At 37.2% G+C, this 22,774-nt stretch overlaps 1 protein-coding gene across 1 annotated transcript in view; it reads left to right on the top strand.

The window, feature by feature from the left end:
* Positions 1 to 22,774, top strand: part of DNAH5 (dynein axonemal heavy chain 5) — a 247,805-nt gene that overhangs the window by 10,213 nt on the left and 214,818 nt on the right. The window contains exons 6-15 of the mRNA XM_078004351.1: positions 1,086 to 1,223; positions 2,349 to 2,525; positions 4,473 to 4,586; positions 5,285 to 5,392; positions 7,081 to 7,203; positions 7,769 to 7,984; positions 10,177 to 10,284; positions 19,547 to 19,632; positions 20,115 to 20,436; positions 21,255 to 21,461. Of these exons, the coding sequence (XP_077860477.1) occupies positions 1,086 to 1,223; positions 2,349 to 2,525; positions 4,473 to 4,586; positions 5,285 to 5,392; positions 7,081 to 7,203; positions 7,769 to 7,984; positions 10,177 to 10,284; positions 19,547 to 19,632; positions 20,115 to 20,436; positions 21,255 to 21,461 (1,599 nt within the window). The remainder of the gene's footprint in view (positions 1 to 1,085; positions 1,224 to 2,348; positions 2,526 to 4,472; positions 4,587 to 5,284; positions 5,393 to 7,080; positions 7,204 to 7,768; positions 7,985 to 10,176; positions 10,285 to 19,546; positions 19,633 to 20,114; positions 20,437 to 21,254; positions 21,462 to 22,774) is intronic.

Below are 22,774 nucleotides of genomic sequence, written 5' to 3'. Positions count from 1 at the left end.
TGTCAGTCAGATGAGTGACTCCAAAGGCAAGAGTCAGAAATGCTTATGGCACTGCTGTGCATCCTAGAATGAAAGGAATTTGGAACCGAAGTGTCTGTGTGTGTGTGGTGGGCAGCAGATGGAGGTGGGAAGAGATCCTGAAGAAGCAGAAGAAGGAAAGAGGAACTGATATGTTTGGAGAGAGCAAGTTGGATCCTGTGGTTCAGTCAATGATCAAAAGGGCCTTTAAGAATAATTTTGGCAAATGTGAGATTTAGCTTCTGTATGATTTGTGCTGTTTATAATAAGTCTGTGTTTGTGATTACTTGGGGCAGAGGTTGATGGATGCATGCATGCGTGTGTGTGTGTGTGTGTGTGTGTGAGAGAGAGAGATAAAGATAGAGTGAGAGCGCAAGACATTGAGAGAGAGAGAGAAAGAGAGAGAGAGAGAGAGAAGATAAGGGAATAACAGAGACGACAGAGCCCAGATCAGGCATGTAGGGGCAGGAAGGGAAATGGATCCTATGGTCATGATGACAGTGTGACACTCTGCCCTCCTTTCCCGGGAATGCTGATCCTGCTGGGATTGGGGAAGGGGCATTATGCTTTCCAAAGGATGTGGAATGGGGGAGTTAAGCAAATTTTATCCAGACAGACAGGGATGACTCCAGCTAACACCCGAATTATATTTGTGATTAACTGTGATGGAGGGCAGACCAAAATGCAGGTTGGACCAAATAAAATTGTTGACATTCTGTGGAAAAAAGCAGTGTTTTTTCTCATATGGGTCCACTTCATACTGCAATAAAAGTATTAACAAAATAGGATGGGTCCCCAGGTGGGAGGAGGCATTCTTTCTGAGTGGGAGAGGGCAGCGGGCTTTGGGTTGAATTGTGAGGGTGTGTAGGATCACAGGGAAGTGTTGAAAGGTTCCGTCAGTCTCGCGGCAGCGTGGACAAAGGCACGTGGGAGTGGAGGGGAGGTATGTGCTACCCGACGGGCTTTCCAGAGCGCTGTCAGAGTGCAGCAAAGTGGAAAACACAGGGCCCGTGGTCTGTGTGTTTTACAAAAGCATCATCTTATTATTTAATTTTCATTCTAATTAGGTGAATCTTCAAAAGTGTGACATACTTGACCTGAAAAACCTAAAGGAACCTACGGACTACTTGACTCTAGCAAATAACCCTGAGACCTTGGCAAAAATAGAGGATTGTATGAAAGTATGGATCAAACAGACAGAACAGGTAATTTTGAGAAACCAAACATCCATTTCAGGTGCCACGTTACTTCACTAGACACTGGAAGAAGGTGTATTCACATACGACGTTCCATTTGTTAAGAGTTTTACTGTAAATCCGTGAGGAGGTGAGAGGTCCAATGTGGTTTTCATTTACTGTCATGAATTAAGAAGAGGTAGTAAGAATTCTAAGAAATGAAAGAAAATGGCTGTATGTACTTACACCACTCGAAGGCTGCACTTTGCCTCTTTCTTTTCTCAAGGTCTAGTTTACTTTGGAGAGAACCCCTGTAGAAGCATGAGGAGTTTTCTCATTTAGTATGTCCTCCAAAAGGGAGCTTGAGACTTAATGATAAAAAAAAATTCAGAAAAGTTCTCAATGAAGGAATGAAGGTGGACATTACATTAAAAAGTAAGCACAATTAAAATCCACTAGCCTGAACCATGCAGTTTAACAAGGCCATGTTCCTCCAAGGTTATAGAGTAAATGAATAGCCAAGAAAAATTCCTGAAGTCAAGGCCTTCAGAAGCTCATTACAGCTCATTAAATAGGTAGTTTTCCATTGCAGATTGGGTGACCGTAGTTAGCAACAGTATACTGTATATTTCAAAGTGTTAGGTTGGTGCAAAAGTAATTGTGGTTTTTGCCATTACTTTCGATGGCTAATTACTCTTGCACCAATCTAATACCTGGAATAGAGGACTTGAAATGTTACCCACACATAGAAATGTTAAGTACACAAGGTGATGATACCCCAAATACTCTGACCTGACCATGACACATTCTACACATATAACAAATACTCACATGTACCCCATAAATATGTAAAATAAGCATTAATAAAAGAAAAAAGTATGAATCAAAAATCTTAAAAAACCCCTCAAAATATAAGCTATTTTCATATGAGGAAAGCATAAGTGGTTTTCAGTTAAAACAGGTCAAAGAAATTTTCACTGAAGTTTTAAAAATGGATACATGCTAAGTTAGTAAAAGATTGTTATTGGAAGCATGGAATACGCATACATCATGATCCAGATAGGATAATTGATTTCCTTATTTTTTTTTGCTCGCGTATAACTTTAGTATCTCCAGCCCCATGCAATGGCTCATGTTTTCCCCGCACATTTGCAGGTTCTTGCTGAAAACAATCAGCTGCGGAAGGAAGCGGATGACGTTGGGCCACGAGCGGAGCTGGAGCACTGGAAAAAAAGACTCTCCAAGTTTAACTACCTTTTGGAACAACTGAAAAGCCCAGATGTGAAGGCTGTGCTGGCGGTGCTTGCGGCGGCCAAGTCAAAACTGCTGAAGGTCGTCAGCCATTTCATTTTGCCTCGTGAAGTGGGAATAAGAGTTCTCTATGCATATTTTCAAGTTATAGAGTGATTAGGAGCAAAGAATGTTATTATACCTTGAGGAAAAACATTTACAATTACATAATATTTCCCTCATATAACTTTGGAGGCTGTGGCAATAGTCTTTGAATTAAAGACATTTGTTAGCTGGTATACATGTATGTATATATGTTATTAGAGGGCATTGCATGTAATTAAGACAGAACATGATAGCATGTTTATATACATATATCTATATATTATGATTTCAGACAAGCTAGAAATAAAAATAATGAAAACTCACCCAATCCATATTTATTTTTTAGTCCTTGTATATTAGTTTTATATTGCAAAACAACCCCCAAACTTAGCAGCTTAAAACAACCAATAGTCCAGGCGCGGTGCCTCACACCTGTAATCCCAGCACTTTGGGAGGCTGAGGCAGGCAGTTCACAAGGTCAGGAGTTCGAGACCAGCCTGGCCAATATGGTGAAACCCCATCTCTACTAAAAGTACAAAGATTAGCTGGGCATGGTGGCGCGTGCCTGTAGTCCCAGCTACTTGGGAGGCTGAGGCAGAAGAATCGCTTGAATCCGGGAGGTGGAAGTTTGCAGTGAGCCGAGGTCGTGCCACTGCACTCCAGCCTGGGTGACAGAGTGAGACTCTGTCTCAAAAAAACAAACAACAACAACAAAAAAACCAGCCAATATTCTAATCTCGGAGTCTATGGGCCAGGAATCTGGGTGCAGCTTAGCTGGGTGCCTCTGACTCTGGGTATCTCATGGGGCTGCAGCTGTGATGTGGGTTCATCTTAGGGCTCAACTCGTGGAAGGTCTGCTTCCGGGTTCACTCATCTGGTTGTTGCTGCCTTCAGCGCCTTGCTGGCTGTTGGCTAGAGGCTTCCTTCAGTTCTTTCCCACATGGGCCTCTCTGTAGAACAGCTTAGAACATAGCAGCTGGCTTCCCTTAAAGGGAGCAAGTGAGGGAGGGCAAGAGAGCACCCAACCTAGAAGCCACGATCTTTATGTGAATTAATTCTGGAAGTGACATCCTATCACTTTAGCCATATTCTCCTTATTAGAAGCAAGTCACTAGATTCAGTCCATGATCAAGGAGAAGGGACGAATACAAGAGCTTGAATACAGGGAGTTTGTGGTCATTGGGGACCATCATAGAGGCTGCCTAACTCACCTGGCATTGGTGCTAGAAAGACTATTTGTTAACTATTTGCATGGGTCTTATTAGCTATTTGCATGTTTTGATACATGCAAATAATCTAAATAATCAATAATAATTTGTTACAATAAACATGCTATAGATTTACTTTATTTTATTCCTCAATGAAATAGCAGAGATCAGCCTTGCAATACAGTTCAGAAATACTATCAGTCGGACTTCCATGAAGTCAATGGAATGTATTGACATGCTAAATAATTTCCTTTTACTTCTCTCACTTTTAGATTATTTTTCCATTTCTAAGTTCCTAGCTCATAGCACAGTACTGGCATATGGTTGGCAGATAATAAACAATTACTACATTAATGGATAAATGTATAGGGATATAGGAAGGGAGTTCAGGTTAGAATAGAGGAAAGATAGAAAATATGGTAGTGAGGTATCAAATGGGTCTGGTGTAGGGGAAAAGGTGTGAGTTTAAAGGGAGGTGCTGTCCTCTTGGTGCTCTAGGATAGTCATGGCACAGATTTTATATGAGAAGCCCTCGAAGATATGCTTTAAAAAGTTTAGTCAAAAGTTTTAAATTGCTTTCCAGCATAGCAATATCTCTTGCCTCTCTGGATTCAGTTTTATGTGAGATGCACAGAAAGTCTGGCCTAACAGACTTGTGGTGACTGTTAGCAGCGGTTATGTTGGAAGTTCCTCTATGAATAATTACATTAAAATTGGTTTTCCGTATTGTGCTTAGACTTGGCGGGAGATGGATATTCAAATCACTGATGCAACTAATGAAGCGAAGGACAATGTGAAATACTTGTATACACTTGAAAAATGTTGTGACCCTTTGTACAGCAGTGATCCAGTGAGTTAAGGATTTCTACTCTTTCAGTCTATAGATAACTCTTTTTGCACTAGCTGAACTGAATATTGAATTTTGGTTCATCGATATTACAGTTCATTGGAAAGGTCTTAGAAACTTTATTTTCAAGAAAAATATATATATGTATATGTATATGTATATACACATACACACAGATACCTATATTTCTATATCTATTTCTCTAAACAGTCTATCTCCTATCTGTTGAAGATGTATATGAGATGTTATATTTTAAAACATTTATTGCATGTTACATTTTCCATTAAATATTGCAAAGGGCATTCTGAACTATATATCTCAAAGAACTGTAGGAAAAATCATTAGCTGGTGATTTTTCTTTTAATCTTTTAGCTTTAGGAAGTGCCTGCTTTTACTTATTACAACATTAACTGTTATTAACAGTTCATCCTTAATAATAGTTAACAGGTAACTCGCTGTTGCTTGTCATTAACAGCAGGTCAATGTTTCTTCCATTGAAATAAAATTTGATTAACCATATATGACTAATATAATAAAATTCATATTAAATATATTATTTTCATGTAAAGCATTAGATAGTATTTTAAAATCTTTAATAGAAATCTCTTAAACTTTATTTTAATGCAGATGGAATGGTTAGTCTATTAGAATTTTGCTGAATTTGATGATTTTTTTCTGAAAACTTTGATGGTATTTTTCAGCTATCCATGATGGATGCTATTCCTACACTTATAAATGCAATTAAAATGATCTATAATATCTCTCATTACTATAACACTTCTGAGAAGATCACATCTCTGTTTGTAAAGGTAAGTGCATGATGTAGAGTTCATGTTCATTTATATTTCTTTGCCAATGATCAATTTTTTGATAATTAAAAATTACCATCTTGGCTCAGTTCAATATGTATGTATCTTAAAATTTTAAAAAGGCTTAGGCTATCAATAGAGATAGAATTAAATTTATGTCAGAGGTTGATTCTAGCAAATCATAAAGCATTATTTCCCAAAGTAATTATTATGATAAATATTTTATTATTTATATAATACAAATGAAAAAAGATTTCTTTCCCTATGTGGTTCAGCACATCATGTATTCCTACTGGGTAAATTTTAATTAAGGAAAGCTATATTTAACTGACTATCTCTTGTTTCATATTTCATATGCCACTGTTCCAAATTTATTTGATGCCACAGTTGTTTACTTGGTGTTATTAGAACAGTAATCATGGTAATAAAAGCCACTTGCAATGTTCTAGGAATCTATAAAGCAATTATAATGATTCTGCCAAAAAACATAACGATGCTTAAACCTTATGTCCTAACTCGTAAGTGTTTATGGTAAGCACTGTTGCTATTCTCATTCTGAATAGTCTCTAAGAAGTAAATGACTTTTTCATATCAAAGCAAAAATCTTAAATGTTGTATTAAAATAGAAGAGTTTTTGACTCATGAAGATTTGTGTTCTGAATACTAACGCAGTAGGAAGCACAGTTCTTCCTGGGAATAAAGACATCCAGCCTTAAGAGCTCAATGGGAAACTTCTTCCTTCCCTCATATAGATAGTTCAGGTAGACAGGAGGAATGACTGCAAAATTCCCTCCCAACTTCCTTATACTTTAAAATTATATGTTAGGGTTGCGAGAGTATTCCCTGAGTAAATGACACCCAAAAGTAAATTTGTGTTATTAATGTAGATTTTATGCATATTATTTGCAAAACATGATTTAGCATAAAATAATGAAACCACCATTTAATTATGGAAAACCTTTCATTATGGAAATGTTGAATTAGGTACAAAAGGAGAGAGAATTGTATACTATAATGCCATGTACATATCACCTAGATTCAGCAGATATCCACGCATGGCTGATCTTGTTTCACCTATACCCCCCCCCTTGCACTGTAAATCCTGGGCATCATATCATTCCATGGATACAGCATAGTCATTTTAATTTTCTTGTGCTTTATGCAAAAAATTAATATATTTCTGAGGATTTTTGTAAAGTTTGGAGAGATGAATAAAATGTTAGTGGTTTTGTACATTAGTTTCCTTCTCTCTGTGGCCTTCTCCTTTTGACATTTCCATTGCTGATCTTGGTCACATGAAAAGATCAGGATTGGCAGTATTTTACATGGTGCTAGTAAACTGTGAGTTAGATATTTAGAGCAGGTTACCTAAGGAGATTTGTGGAAACTCATCAGTTTTTAGGGAAGGAAATGAATCATTCCGTGGTTGGTTAAGACATTCATCCTGCATAAACAAGGTGGCCCAAATTGTTGATTTTCCATGGTGCTTCCAACTCTGCGATTTCACAAATGATTTTGACAATATCAAAGGGTTATTGGTTGTGATCTGTGATGGAAAAAGAAATAAACCCAAGCTCAAGTTAGAAGATGGTGAACTCTGAGAAGTGGAAGAGTTAAGGACCTTCTAGTTCAGTTTACAATCCATGGCTGTTTTATGTGCTTAACATCATTTTATTGGAAAATCCCAGGTGACAAATCAGATTATATCTGCATGTAAAGCCTATATTACCAATAATGGAACCGCTTCCATCTGGACCCAGCCACAGGATGTTGTTGTAGAAAAAATACTATCTGCGATTAAACTGAAACAGGTAATGGTTAGTTTAGTATTTAGAGGTTCTATTATTTTTGTCTTATTTTTGCTGAGACCATCTTAAATCATTTTGTAATTATTACATCTTTGGTTGCTAAAAAGAACAGTGATTCTTAACTATTAAGAAAATGGAATGTTAATATACCTTCCCAGGAAATTTATTCACTTTTTTTTTTACCCTTCTTGGGAGCCTACTATGTCCTGATACCACAGTAAGAACTAGAGATACAAAGACAACTAATATGAGGTAGTTTTCCTTAAGCGTCTTAAAGATGAATGGAGAGAGAGTCACAGAAGGACGCTATTACCAAAACCGTGGGACCAAGATGGGAAGGCCACATCTTTGAGTTGCATCATGAGTAACCCAATTAGAATCTGGAATTGCTAGATTAGAGGAGGTGAAAAGATGATTTCCAGGCTGATGAGTGAGTACATGCGAAGGCATGAAACTATGAAAAGGCTTATAATTCCATCCTAATTTTTCTGTTGCCTTCACTTAAAAAAATAAAATTTCTTGTTTCCTTTGTTGTATATTTTTGTATATTTTTTCTTTTGATTTTAAGGAATACCAGCACTGCTTTCACAAGACAAAACAAAAACTTAAACAAAATCCAAATGCAAAACAATTTGATTTTAGCGAGATGTATATTTTTGGAAAATTTGAAACTTTTCACCGACGCCTTGGCAAGATAATAGACATCTTTACAACCCTCAAGACGTATTCAGTCCTGCAAGATTCCACAATCGAAGGGCTGGAAGACATGGTCACTAAATACCAGGTATTGTACTTTCAAGCTATATTTTCTACCATAATCCACAACTAAACTTCAATATTTTATGCAAATAACAGTGTTTAGAATGATTCAAATCATCCATCTGTAATGTAAAATATAAATAATCTCATGGCCTTTTAACCATAAAGAAATTAGATTTATTTGAGAATTGTGTAATGGTGCTAATATGTTCTTTTCAGGTGTGTGGTTATAAGAATGACTTTCCAATAGTCTAAAATTAATCACCATTAAAAAAGCATTTTCATTAGTAGCACAAGAAAAATGTTTAAATGTAACTTATTATTTTATTTATTCATCCAAGAAATATTTAATGAAGACTATACTGTGTCAGGCATTAGTCGACACCAGGTACTGTGTGGCACTCAGTTATCTCTGCATTTAAGCATTTTATTTTGACCCATATTAAAAAATATAAAGGACATGATTTTATTCTAGATCTGACTTCCCTAATTATTTTGATTTTTAACTGCTTTATCTTGTCATGGTATCTGTGTGACTAATTTTAGTTTTGAAAGTGGGCATAGTGACCTAATAACATTTTGAAGATGTTAGAAAAGCAATTTACAAACAATTTGCTTTAAATTCTTAATATGGACATAGTCAATTTTTTTCTTTTTTTGGGGATGCTGACACTAAATCTTAAAGTTTTTTGGTACTTGAATTTGAAAAGGATCATATAATTAACCAGTATACACTAATTTTTGTACTCTAACAGTTTAGACCAATATAAGGAATCTTTTTTATTTCCTGAGTATACCAAGTTTTGGGAGAGAAAAAGAAAAGATTTTTATATAGCAGGAAACATTTTAAGTTTACTGACAGATAGTAGATGTGCAATAAATATCTGTCAAGACAATAATTAAGTAGATCGAGTTTGAATAATTGCTGTAAAGGTCACGATTAATCATTTCCTTTATTTAACTTAATCTTAAGTGACCATTAAATCCCATCATAGAGCGGGATTTTCTCAAGTCCCCAAATCTTTAAAATTACTACATCAAAATGTAGTAGCTTTTCTATACTTCTTTTAGAAAGCTACATGTGTATGTGTGTATATATATATATATATATATATATATATATATATGCATATACACACACATACTTTTGATTCATTTGATATTAAGGAACATCAGCACTGTAAATCCTAGACATTGTGTCATTCCATGCATGTATATATTGTGTGTGTATGTATATTTTATATAACATTCCATGCATATGCATGTTATATAAAAAAGTATATGTATATATACACACACACAATTTCTAAATAGAACTAATTTTGTAGTTATGCAACATGAAAGAGTAGGTTGTTTTATCTAGTAAACTTGATTCAAGAAGTTATGCTGTTTATACACTTTTGTCTATTGAGAGATTTGATGTTTAAATGGAAGTGACTTTGAAGAGGAGATTGTAGAAGGAGGCCCAATATTCTTCATAAAAATTATATGCTTCTGTCAACAATGTGGGCACCTGAGTTTGAGAATGGCTTAGTACCTGGTTAAGAAGAATCACAGAGCATTATAGCTCATTATTCAAAGCAAACAAAGCTTCTGATAATAGTATTTTCAAGGAGATGAACTTCCTAGTTTGTACTTTCCTAGTCATAGGCTGCAGCTTTGCAGGGCAGTAGGCAGCAATTAATTTTAGAGAGGTTTTAAGTGGTGGATTCCGGTTTGACATTTTTAAGACGTTTGGGGCTTGGAAGATAGTAACTCATCTGTAGATATAACATAATTTATTTTCTTCCTATGTTGTTTGTGTTCTGTGAAAGCCTTATTTATTTTCTGAGAAGATTTAAACTATTCAACACAAAATATTTTGGTAAATTCTACTCTGGGCTTTAAAAATTTATTTCAGATATGATTAACAATAAAATTTTAGTGAAAAAAAAACCTTTCCCAATTTTCAGATGTGACTTTTATTTTATTTTATATTTTCAAAAATACATAAAACTTCATGAAAATGCTGTCCAAGTGATTTCTTTGAATGCAGTATGGCAACCTTATACTGCCTATAAAATAATAAGCATGAAACAATGTGAGTAAAAAAATGAAGCTTCCTTTAAACTTATTTTTTTTGGCAATTATTGTATAGGCTCTACATTTAAGGGTCATATTTAGTTAGGTAATTTAAGAATATTGAAATACTATCTAATTTATCTCATAATATTTCAGGGCATTGTGGCAACCATAAAGAAAAAGGAATACAATTTCTTAGACCAGCGGAAAATGGATTTTGACCAAGATTATGAAGAGTTTTGCAAGCAGACTAATGACCTTCATGTAGGTTGTATAATACAATTCCTGTTGACAGTCGTGTGTTTATTTTTTCCTTTCTGTATAATGCTGTTAATCATTACCCATTCAGAAGGCAGAAGTGTCTTCATCATGGAGGTGACCGAGAGCAACCTCAGCCTGTGTTTCATGATTTCAGATTAATAATTGAAGGCTGTTTTTCATGGATTAAAGGGTCATAAATATAGCTTTGGCTAATGATGTGTATGAGACTTCTCCATGTCTTCCATTGAAGTTCTTAGAAAGTTAACTTTCATCTTCTGTTGAACACTGCGGCATGATTAGAATATAGATGCTTATTTCCATTTGTCACTGTGTAGCAATGATTATGACCAGAGGTAGCTCAGGCAAATGGTCAGCAATGTCTGGCAGATTCCAAGGCCTGGTTGCCACTGGCCTTAGTAACGGTGGCGCCAGGACCAGCTCAGCATCTGGACCCTGCTTGGTCTTGCAACCCCTTTCTCTCTTCCTTCTTTCACTGCTCACTGCAGACCAGCCATCTTGCCTTGCAGCTCACATGAGCAGTTTATGGCATCAGCAGCTTCTGAGGCTGTTTCACAGGATCAGGCCAGCTCCAGATTCCCGAGGAAGGGGTTGGGCTGGCCAGTTCTGGTGAGGTGCCTAGTACTGGGCCTCTCAATTGTGAGATCCTGTGGTGGACACAGGCAGGATGGGATCCGCTGGGTCATTGGGAATGTATTTATTATCAGGAAAGGGGAGTCAGGGAGGGTAAGATGGGAAGACACACAACAGGTATCTACCATAATGAATATGCGGACATTTTCTCATCCCAGTGAGGTGCAAATGTCTGTCTTTCTGACTATAAGAGGAAAATAGCCACTCTATTTCTTCTTTCCCAGGGTTTCTGATTTGCATTAAATGTGTGCACTTCAGAGTAAAAGGAGACACCTTAGGAGGAGTGAGTTCCGTGTTAGAATGAGTCGTAACAAAGCTAGCTAATTCTATGTGCCAGGTACTGTTCTAAGCACTTTGTATGTGCTAATTCATTTAATAATCATAACAATGTGTCAAGTGGATCCTCTTGTTACCCTCATTTTGCAGAGGGGGAAACTGAGAAACTTCCCTGTGAGGTGAAGTGGTTTGCCCAACACAGGCATAACAAGGGGTGGAGTTGGGGTGAAACCCAGGCAATTGGCTTTAGAATTCAACTTTTTTAACCATTGTGGCATGCAGCAGTCTTCATGTGATGGGAGGGAAGAGTGCCTATAATAATTTAAGCAATGAATTCTTTTTTTTTTTTTTTTTTTTTGAGACGGAGTCTCTCTGTGTCGCCCAGGCTGGAGTGCAGTGGCGAGATCTCGGCTCACTGCAAGCTCCGCCTCTGGGGTTCGCGCTGTTCTCCTGCCTCAGCCTCCCGAGTAGCTGGGACTACAGGCGCCCGCCACCTCGCCCGGCTAGTTTTTTGTATTTTTAGTAGAGACGGGGTTTCACCGTGTTAGCCAGGATGGTCTCGATCTCCTGACCTCGTAATCCGCCCGCCTCGGCCTCCCAAAGTGCTGGGATTACAGGCTTGAGCCACCGCGCCCGGCCATGCAATGAATTCTTTTGGGGGCAGATTCAGACATAAGGATAGTGGATCTTGGTCTCTTTTTGATGGAAATTGATGAATAATGGCAGATTCTGATATTCACCTGTGTTTCCCCAGCAGTGTCTGACCACGTGGTACTTCTGTAGCTTATATGTGGAACATAGATGGTAAGCACCTCAAATGCAGGGATCATGTTTTATTCCCATATGTAAATAAGAAGATGTAGATTTATTGCAATGAAACAAGCATTTGCTATACAGCAATTATGTATTATACTTCTATGCTGTAGGTTATGAATATAGAAATAAATCAAGTAGATATGCCTTCGCAGCTCATAGTCAGAAAGGAGGCAGATGGTGAAATGATTAAAATATAAGCACATACATAAGAACAGAGTAATGAATTTAGCATTTAAAAAAGGGCAAATGGGGCTAAAGTGGCTAGTTATGAAAGAATGCTACTCTGATACTGTATGAAAAAGTGAGGATTCAAAAATAAAGAGACATAGCTCAAGGCCTACAAAAATGTATTGGGAGATCAGGCCTGCGAAACATTACATAGGATTTGATAATGTGAAACTAGGAAAAGATAATCTGATACTTCTGCTTGGCTGGGGTTAGGAAAGCCTTCAGAGAGGAGGAGGCTGTGGTTGATGCTAGAAAGATGTTTTTGTGGTTATATTTTCCATGGTTTCAACTACCCAGGGTCAACTGTGGTCTGAAAATAGGTGAGTATAGCACAGTAAGATATTTTGAGAGAGAGGCCACATTCACATAACTTTTATTACAGTATATTGTTAAAAATTGTGCTATTTTATTATTAGTATTGTTGCTCATCTCTTACTCTGCCTATTTTGTAAATTAAACATCATTATGTTTGTATGTATGTACAGGCAAAAACATAGTATATATAGGGTTTGGTTTCAGTCACCCACTGGGGGTTTTGGAACATATTCCTGAAGATAAGAGGGGACTACTGTATTAGTCCCCATTCTACTCAGCCTTCTTAAAAGAAATTCAACACTATTATCCGTCTTGTCTTCCACCTCAGAAATTGTTCACTTCTGTCTTTGGTTTGCCAATGAGTTTTTCTTTGACTTATACTTCTTTATTCCTTTGTCCGTTCTCTTTCTCTTAACTAATTGTTCTGCAGTGTCTCTTTAAATACTCACCCATTCATGAATTCAGCCCTCACCTTTATAAAACTGGGGCAAAAATACCTTCCCATGACTCTGGATGGAGTAAAGGCGGTGATGCATCCTGGGGTCTTGGAGAGACTCAGCAACAGTGGCATCTCGAGTGTAAGACTTCATGAGTGATTTGCATCAGGGTGGTGTCCAGGGCTCCCCTGTCAAAGGGATCACAGCCTGGAATCCTCTCCAGATTTAGGGTTCATGCTGGTACTAACAGGTCAAAGAGGGCAGCGTGTTGGAACCAAGTGGGCTGTTGGGAGTCTAGAAGCATGCTGATCCCAGCAGATGGAGAAGGCACTACTTAGTAAAGGATGGGTGTTGAGGTGGCAAACTGAGTTAAAAGAAAACTTAGTGGGAGCTGAGACCCCTACTAATGGGAAGACGAATATGAAGATTCCACAACCCAGATCCCACAAACTGTAAGGATGGACCAAGGCTCAGAACAAGAAAATTAAGTCTAGGTCTTACATGTTGACAAAGAGTTCAGCCCAGGCCTTTGCGAAGCCATAGGGTAGAAAGGCAAGGAAAACCCAGAAAAACTGTTAGGGCTCAGTAGAGATTTGCTGTTTTCTGAAGGAGAGGGAGGCAGTGGAAGGGTTATAAATGCTCTAGTTTTCATAATTTATAAATAGAGTTTTTTTTATGTAGTGAAAAAATGTAGATGTTTATTTAGGTAGGCTAACTGTGCTGTTTTTTAATGCAAGAACATTTTTTCATCCTAGGATGTGGACTTAGCAGAAGAAATAATGTCACTTAAAAAATACATATACTTCCAGTAGAAGTAGCTGAAACTATTGAGGGCAAGGAAGTATTGTAATAGGCTTCCAGATCTTTCCGTTTTGGAGCTTTGCTGTATCAGGCAGGAGATTTGCAGCTTACCCATTCCCCACCCCGCCAATAGCTCCGTCTCCTCCACAGGTAGTGTCTCCTGCGGTGGTCTGGATATTGCCAACTGGTTGTCTTACTGTATTACTTCTGACCTAACATTACTGAAATCAAACCCCTTTAGGTACTAATTCTTATTGCATATCAAACTAGTCTCCTCATTTTAATACTACATCAATTAATGTCTCTTCAAGTTTGCAAGGACTTAATTAAAACTTCTGACTGGTAAGTTGAAAAAAAGTTGTTCACTTTGTCTTGAAGCATGAAATATAAAATAAGGAAATAATTTTTCTATGTTTTATTTAACTAAATTTAGATTTTAATTATAGCTCTGCACTAAAGCTTAGGATACACAAAGAATAAATTGTGCTTAGTTTTTTGGTGCAATTTTTTTGCGGGGGAGGGTCACAGTTACATGATAGTGTAAGATGTGTGACATTCTCAGAAGAATCCCTAACGACCACCCATACAGGCATGCTCCACCACACCCGGCTAATTTTTTGTATTTTTAGTAGAGATGGGGTTTCACCATGTTGGCCAGACAGGTCTCAAACTCCTGACCTCAAGTGATCCACCTGCCTTGGCCTCCCAGAGTGCTGGGATTACTGTCGTGAGCCACCATGCCTGGCCTCATTCTGCTAGATTCTGATTTGACAGATGCTTTTGGTGTGAAATTGCATTCACCCCACTTCTCTTGCTTAATTTTGCCAAAGGTTAGTCTGTATTATTATTTTCCCCAAAGAGCATCTTTGGAGATGTTAATCTTGTCTCTTGTTTCTTTGTTTTTAATTTTATTACATTTTGCTTTAAAACATTTTTTTCTTCTTTCTTTGGATTTATTATTTTTACCTTTCTTCAACTGGCAGCGTAGCTCATTAATTTCAATTTCTTTTCTTTTTCTCTTTAAAATAGGTGCATGAAAGTCTATATCTTTTCCACAAAGTGTCACTATTGCTGTTTCTTACAAATTTTAATATGTAGTACATATGTTGTTGTTGAGTTTAAAGTATCACATCATTTTCATTATGATTTGTTATTTTGCTCATGGATTATTTAAAAGCATTTTTGGCTTTTTATTATACTCTATGGGCTCTTATTTTATTTTGACTTAGATTATTATATTTTGATGTGAGAACATGGAATACTTTATGTCAGTATTTTGGTATTTACTGAGATGTCCTCCGTGGCCTAGTTCGTGGTTAAGATTTGCAGATGTTCCATGTGTACTTGAAAAAAGTAGTGTTTTCTGTTGGGATTTGGGGTCTTCCGATGTCACTATATCACACTTTTAATTGGGTTATTCAAATATTTTAGGCCCTCATTAAATATTTTTTAAAGAGAAGTTTTAGATTCGCAGCAAAATTGAGAGGAAGTACAGAGATTTCCTGTATTCCCCCACATTCCCCAGAATGCATAGACTCCCCCATTATGAACATCCCCCAATAGGGTGGTTCATTTGTTACAACTGATGAACCTAAATTGACACATCATTATTATCTAAAGTCCACAGTTTACATTAGGGCTCACTCTTGGTGTTATACATTCTGTGGGTTTGGACAAATATATAAGGATGTGCATCCACCGTGATAATATCATGCAAAGTGTTTTCCTACCCGAAAAGTCCCCTGTGCTCCACCTATTCATCCTTCCCTCTCCCAGCAGCTACTATCTTTTTACTGTCTGTGTAGTTTTGCCTTTTCCATCTAGTCGGAAGCATACAGAATATGCCCTTTTAGATTGGCTTCTTTTAATTAGTAATATGTGTTTGTATTTTCTTCATGCCTTTTCATGGCTGGATAGCTCATTTCTTTTTAGCATGGAATAATATTCCATTATTCAGTTGTGAGGTACCACAGTTTATCCAGTCACACACTGAAAGACATCTTGGTTGCTTCCAAGTTTTGACAACTATGAATAAAGCTGCTATAAACATTGGTGTGTAGATTTTTGTGTGGATATAAGTTTTTAACTTCTTTGGGTGAGTACCAAGAAGTATGATTGCTGGATCATATAGTATGAGCGTTTTTAGTTTTGTGAGAAACCACCAAACTGTCTTCCAACATGGCCATACCATTTTGCATTCCCACTGGCAATGAGTTAGTAGAGTTCTTGTTGCTCCACATCCTCACCAGCATTTGGTGTTTTCAGTGTACTAGATTTTGACCATTCTAATATTTGTAGTGGTATACTGAATATCTTCTGATCTTCTTTGTCTGAGTTCTTTTTGTGTTGCTATAACAGAACTGCAGACTGGGTGATTTATAAAGAAAAGAAATTTATTTCTTACAGTTCGGGAGACTGAGAAGTCCAAAGTTGAGGAGCCTGCATCTGGTGAGGGCCTTCTTGCTGCATGGCAGAAAGGTGAAGAGCGAGAGAGCCTGAGAAAGCAAGAGAGGGTTGAGCTCGTTTTTATAACAACCCACTCCTGTGATAAGATTAATCCACCAATGGGAGCAGAGCCCTCAAGGCCTAATAACCTCTTAGCAGTGCCGCCTCTTAATATCATCACGATGGCAATTAAATTTCAACAGGAGTTTTGGAGAGGACATTCAAACCATAGCATGCTTGATCCATGGGTTTCTAAGAATCTGTGCATATATTTTGATTCGATTGGTTAAACACAGACTCGAAATTGGCATATCTGCCAAAGAAATTGTTCCCATTAACACTAAATTATGACCATATTTATCTTCAGTGAGGCTCTTTGTCTTACAGTCAATTTTGTGAATTATTTATATGGCTACTTCAACTTTCTTTTGGTTATTATTTACCTGAAATAAACATTTTTTCTGTTCTTTTACTTCCTACTATTTCTTTCTTTCTTTCATTTTTCTGTTTTTTTGAAACAGGGTCTTGCTCTGTCACCCAGGCTGGAGCACAGTGGTGTGATCTTGGCTCGTGGCAGCCCCGATCTGCTGGGCTCAAATGATCATCCCACCTCAACCTCCTGAGCAGTTGAGACTACAGGTGCACGCCACCATGCCCAGCTAGTTTTTGTATTTTTTGTAGAGTTAGGGTTTTGCCATGTTGCCCAGGCTGGTTTCAAACTTCTGGGGTCAAGGGATCTGCCCATCTTGGCCTCCCAATGTTCTGGGATTAAAGGCGTGAGCCACTGTACCTGGCCTACTATTTCTTAATTATTATATTTTAAACATGTCTCTTTAAAAGTGCAATGGTTGGATTATATACATATAATACACACACACACACACACACACACATGCAATCCACATATATAGAATCCATATATATATAAAATCCATATATCTATAATTTATAAATAGTATCCTTATATATAATTCAACACATGCACATATATAATCCCCATATATATAAAATCCATGTATCTATAATACATATATCTATAATTTTTATATATAATACCCATATATAATCCATATCGCTCTGTATAATTTATATATGTATATATAAAAAATAGCTGAGACCCTTTCCTTTAATTGCAAGTTTAAGCCATTTACATTGAGTGTTGTTTCTAGTGTAGTTAGAATTACTTCTACAATCTATTTTGAATTTTCAATGAGGTGAGCTTTTTTTCTTTGACTTCTTTCTTTTTATATTTTGTTGATTACATTTTGTTATTCTCTTTATTCCTCTTCTATTTATATTTCTATTTATATTTTTAATGCTGTATGTATATTTTTAGTGGTTTTAGCATATATACCTGACTTTAAAAAGTTTAATTGTTTTATCAGCCTACCTCTCAGTCATGCTATGGTTGTCTTGAATTTTAGTTTTACCTTTGCTGCTCAACTTTTCAAACTTGTTGTTACTAATAGCTAAATAAATTTAGCAACATATTTACAGATTGCTTTGCTTATTCTTACACCTCATTAGTAATCTAATTGTATCTCTCCCTCTTTTTGGGTTCATTATTGTTCCTAAAGAAGTATATCCTTTAGTTTTAACAAGAGTCTGTTAGTGACTCTTCCAGTCTTTACACCCAAATGCCTATAAAGTTTACCTCAATCTTGAACTTTATTCTCGTTTTATATGTGATTTTAGTTTGGGTGTTATTTTCCTTCAGCCCTTAGAAGATCTTTTTTCGTTGATTTTTGTCAGCTATTGTTCTCAACAAGGTATTTGCTATCAAATAGTTATTGCTTTATAGATAATTTGATTTCTCCCTTTTGTGATTTTAATATTTTTCTCTTTTAATATTAATATTATTTTCTTTTAATTTTGTTTTTCTCTTTACTTTTGGCATCTTTATGTGAGTTTTAGGTGTGATTAAAATATATTTCTCTTGTTCAGAATTTGATGTGCTTCCTCCATTTGAGGACTAAGTCTTTTTTTAATTGTGGAAAATACTCAGCCTTTATCATTTTAAATACTTTAGGTTCTTCTTCCAAGATTTCCAATAGACGTATGTTACACCTTTTTTTTTCTAACTTCCATGTTTGTTAACATCTTTTTTTGTATTTTTCCATTTCTTTATTTCTCGGCTATACTTTGGGTGATTTTATTTGAAAACAGTCTTGTAGTTCATCATTTTTCTTTTCAGGTGTTTACAATTTGCATCTATTGTATTTTGAATTGTAATTATGTTCCCCTTTATATGTCTAAATTTTGTTTTTAAAAATCTGAGTGCTCTTATTTTATTCTGTTCTGTTCTTTTTATGATTTCTGTTTCCTCTTTACTCTTTAATCACTTTAAATATACTTATTTCATAGTCTCCTTTAGACTGCTCTGTCATTTCTAGTTCTTGGTTACTAATTCTGTTTGTGCATTCTGCTCCTTTTCTCTCAAAGATCATTTTCTTGTGGGGTTTTCAGAAACTTTGTGGGCTTCTTTAGAAGTTATGTGTTTATTTATTTTTCCCTGTAGCAATTTTTTGGTCCTGGGCTTTGAAAGTGTTTCTATAGAGTGACTTTTCCTGAATTCTGCTGCGGTCCTAGTGGTTTTACCTTCCCAGACTAGCTTTTATGTTAATGTCTTGGGTTATATCCCTTTCATTTCATGTGTAGTTTAAACCTGGACCCCTTTTCTAGGTGTGGCACACATGTGGGATTTCAGTTCCTCTAGGGCAGGGGTCAGCAAACTATGTCCAAGAGCCAAACAGTGCCCTGCCCATTTGTTTGTGCACTGTCTATGGGTGCTTTGGCATTCCAGTGGTAGAAGTGAGTAGCTGTGATGAGAAAGTATGGGAACCCTATTGTAGGGTGACTTTTTTGCCAACTATCCAAGGGTTTGGGCAGATGGCAAGCCTCTTTGCAGCTTTCCCAACTTGTTAATCAATTCCCTTTGCATGTACTGGGCAGCACGTCAAGGATCCTGGCTTTCTGCAGGATCTGTTGAGAGTGTTAGGACCCCATAACCCTTCTCCCCATATTCTGATAAGGCCCCAATGCCACCCCCCAGGCTCTGTGTCCGGCCCAATACCCATGGAACCTGACGTGGTGCCAACTCCCATGGCTGCCCTGGCTTTCAAGTCTCTTTGTTTCTGGCTTCTGGGCGTTTATTTTTCTTTTAAGCTCATTCAATTTTCAGTTCCATTTTGTTCCATATTATGTGTGTTTACAGAGAATGGAAAGCTCTTTTATCTTGTGGCTAAACAGTAAATTCCCAATTCTGTTGTTCATCACCAGATTTTATTGTATTTTAGAACGAGTTGCAGAAGTTCATGGATGTTACATTTGAGAAGATTCAAAACACAAATCAAGCTCTAAGAATGTTGAAGAAATTTGAAAGGTAAAAGTTTCAAGAAATTGTCTATTTTCTAAAATTGGGATAGTTTAGCTTTTATTGTTGTTATTCCTATTATTATTTCATATTCTGATGGAAAGGAAAGACTCTCTTGGCAATTTGGGTCACAAGGTCATAGTTTTTAAGTTTTTCAGAGGATTAATCCTTTTAAGGATTCAGGTTTTATTTTATTTCTGCAAATAGAGAATACTCTTAGCTTTGAAGTACCTTGTGACTGCCTGTAAGAATATTTCCTAATGTATAGATAATTTGAAAAAAGTCTTCCCAAGTTAGTAGTTTTGCCAACATTTTATGGATGAGTTTTATTTTTGTTCTTTTAATATTCCACATAAATATCTCATTCTTTTCCATTAGCATTTAAAAAAATAAATTAATAAATGAGATTACTAGATATTTTTATTGTATATTTTACTTATTTTATTTTATTCCATTAATTCAAACTTTTAACTTTTTAAAAAAAAAATCAGGTTGAATATACCTAATCTTGGTATTGATGACAAATATCGACTTATCCTTGAGAACTATGGGGCTGACATTGATATGATTTCAAAGCTGTATACAAAGCAGAAATACGACCCTCCTCTGGCTCGAAACCAGCCTCCCATCGCTGGAAAGATTTTGTGGGCCCGCCAGCTCTTTCACAGGATTCAGCAGCCCATGCAGCTTTTCCAGCAGCACCCAACTGTGCTAAGCACGGCAGAAGCCAAACCTATAATTCGCAGTTACAACAGGATGGCCAAGGTCCTCCTGGAGTTTGAGGTCCTCTTCCACAGGGCGTGGCTTCGGCAAGTGAGTTCCTAAATTTATACTCTTCCCATTGTTGGAATCATGGGAACCCCTCCTCTAGCATTTGACAGTGTTGTTTCTGTAGAAAGTTGGATTTGTAGGTATTTTGTAAGGCAGATGGGTTGAATCTAAGCATTCAGAGTGTAATATGTCCACAAAGAAAAATAATTATTAGGTTTGAAAAAAAATCACAAGCCAGGTAACAGAACCCCATTTTTAATTTAATTTACAAACTCCAAAGTGAGAAGGTCTTGTCTATTGGTTGCTATGCCCAATCTATTAGGATATCTTCCTTTTTAAAATTCATTCAGATCCTAAATCTGTTAAACAAAGTCTCACATTTTCTTTGGTTGTACAACTGGTTAATCATAGCATATCCTACCAATACCTGTATTTCTTTGTAGGTTGTCAGGATGTGATGGCTCCATAGCTGTGTTCATTGGTTTTCTAGATGAGTAAAAACTGAGTTTAGGAGGTTTTATGAAACTTTTATTAGGAAGAATAATAGAGTAGGCATGAAGGTATCAAGTAGCTAAATGGCTTTTGAGACGTCACTACTGTTGCAGTGTCCACTTATATATCAGCGTGAGAGTCATTGAAAGGTTTTATTGAATTGACTGCCCAACGTCACCACCAAGAACTTGAAGGCTATTTTATGAGACTGGATTTAGGAGAAGAGTGAGTGATCTTACTGCCCTTAATTTAGGAAACTCAAATCCATGGAACAACACTTAATGATCCTTATTCCCAGAGATAGCTGAGCCAGATACTCTGTACGAGTTGAACTTTCTAATAGTAGTGATGTTGGTTTCTTCCCACAGATTGAAGAAATTCATGTAGGTCTTGAGGCTTCATTGTTGGTGAAGGCCCCAGGCACAGGGGAATTGTTTGTAAACTTTGACCCTCAGATATTAATCTTATTTAGAGAAACAGAGTGCATGGCCCAGATGGGTCTGGAAGTCTCTCCATTGGCAGCTTCCCTCTTCCAGAAACGAGAGAGATACAGAAGGAACTTCAGTAACATGAAGGTATATTACTTTTATTTTTTTCCCCCTTTCTTGGCTAGCTCTGGAATGTATTGTAAAAAAATATGGCGATGTGTCATATTCAAGGAGCAGAAAGTCGCCAGGATGAATGGAGTGACTGAGGGGACAGTGCCATGGGGTGCGGCTGCAGAGTTGGCTGGGGCCAGGCCGTTTCAGGTCTTGCAGGCCAAGTTGAGAAGCTTGGGTTTTATTTTGAGTGTACCAGGAAACCATTGGAGGATTTTGAGCCACTGAAAAAGGCACAATCTCTTTTTATAATAAAAGTTATTCTTACTGCTGGGTGGAAAGTGGTTGTTAAGGGGGACAAAGGTATCAGTGGGAAGCCAGTTTGTGAAATGTTGCACTGGCCCTGGATGAAGATGAGAGCTTGAACTAGGATGGCAGCAGAGTTGTTCGGAGAATTTAGAGTTATGTCAACAGTCAGGTTAGGAGAGAACTTGGGAATAATTCCTGTTTTTGGTGTGAGCAATTCAATGAATTCAAGTAGGAGTGCCATAGAGTGCTGTGTAGGTTGTGTTCTTTATAACTTGCACAATACCATGCAGAGGCCCTGACTGTAAGTTCAATGTGTGGAGATGGCAAGAACCAGAACTAGTGTATTTGGGGAAGCAGGAGAGAATCAGTAGTTCCCAACTGAGTACAAGATAGTTTCGAGACAGCCAAGTGGCAATGTTGTCCATGCAGTTGGGTATGTAAGTCTCGAGTTCAGTGGAGAAGCCAAAGTTGGAGGCATACTTCTGAGAGTTATCAGAATATCATTTTTATTTAGTGTCATTGTCCTGGATGAGATCTCTTAGGGGAGAGAATACAGAGAGAAGAATGGAGGGCCACTGGACCAAGCATTGGGTTGTTCCAATATTAACAGATCTGAAAGAAGAAGACAGATGTGCACATAAAACAGAGGATTGACCTTTGAGCTGGGAATAAACCAAGTGTCAAGGAAACCAAGGATGGCAGGGCGCGGTGGCTCACACCTGTAATCCCAGCATTTTGAGAGGCTGAGACCGGCAGATCACCTGAGGTCAGGAGTTCGAGACCAGCCTGGCCAACATGGTGAAACTCCGTCTCTATTAAAAATACAAAAATTAGCCGAACATGGTGGCATGTGTCTGTAATTTCAGCTACTTGGGAGGCCGAGGCAGGAGAATCTCTTGAATCAGGAGGCGGAGGTTGCAGTGAGCTGAGATTGTGCCACTGCACTCCAGCCTGGATGACAGAGTGAGATCTGTCTCAAAAAACAAACAAAAAAACAAACAAAGGAAGCCAAGGGTATGAAAAGGCTACAGAGAGAGGGA

The sequence above is a fragment of the Macaca mulatta genome, chromosome 6 (assembly GCF_049350105.2).
Source record: "Macaca mulatta isolate MMU2019108-1 chromosome 6, T2T-MMU8v2.0, whole genome shotgun sequence".
Lineage (NCBI taxonomy): Eukaryota > Metazoa > Chordata > Mammalia > Primates > Cercopithecidae > Macaca > Macaca mulatta.
This window is presented reverse-complemented; position numbering and strand designations above follow the sequence as displayed.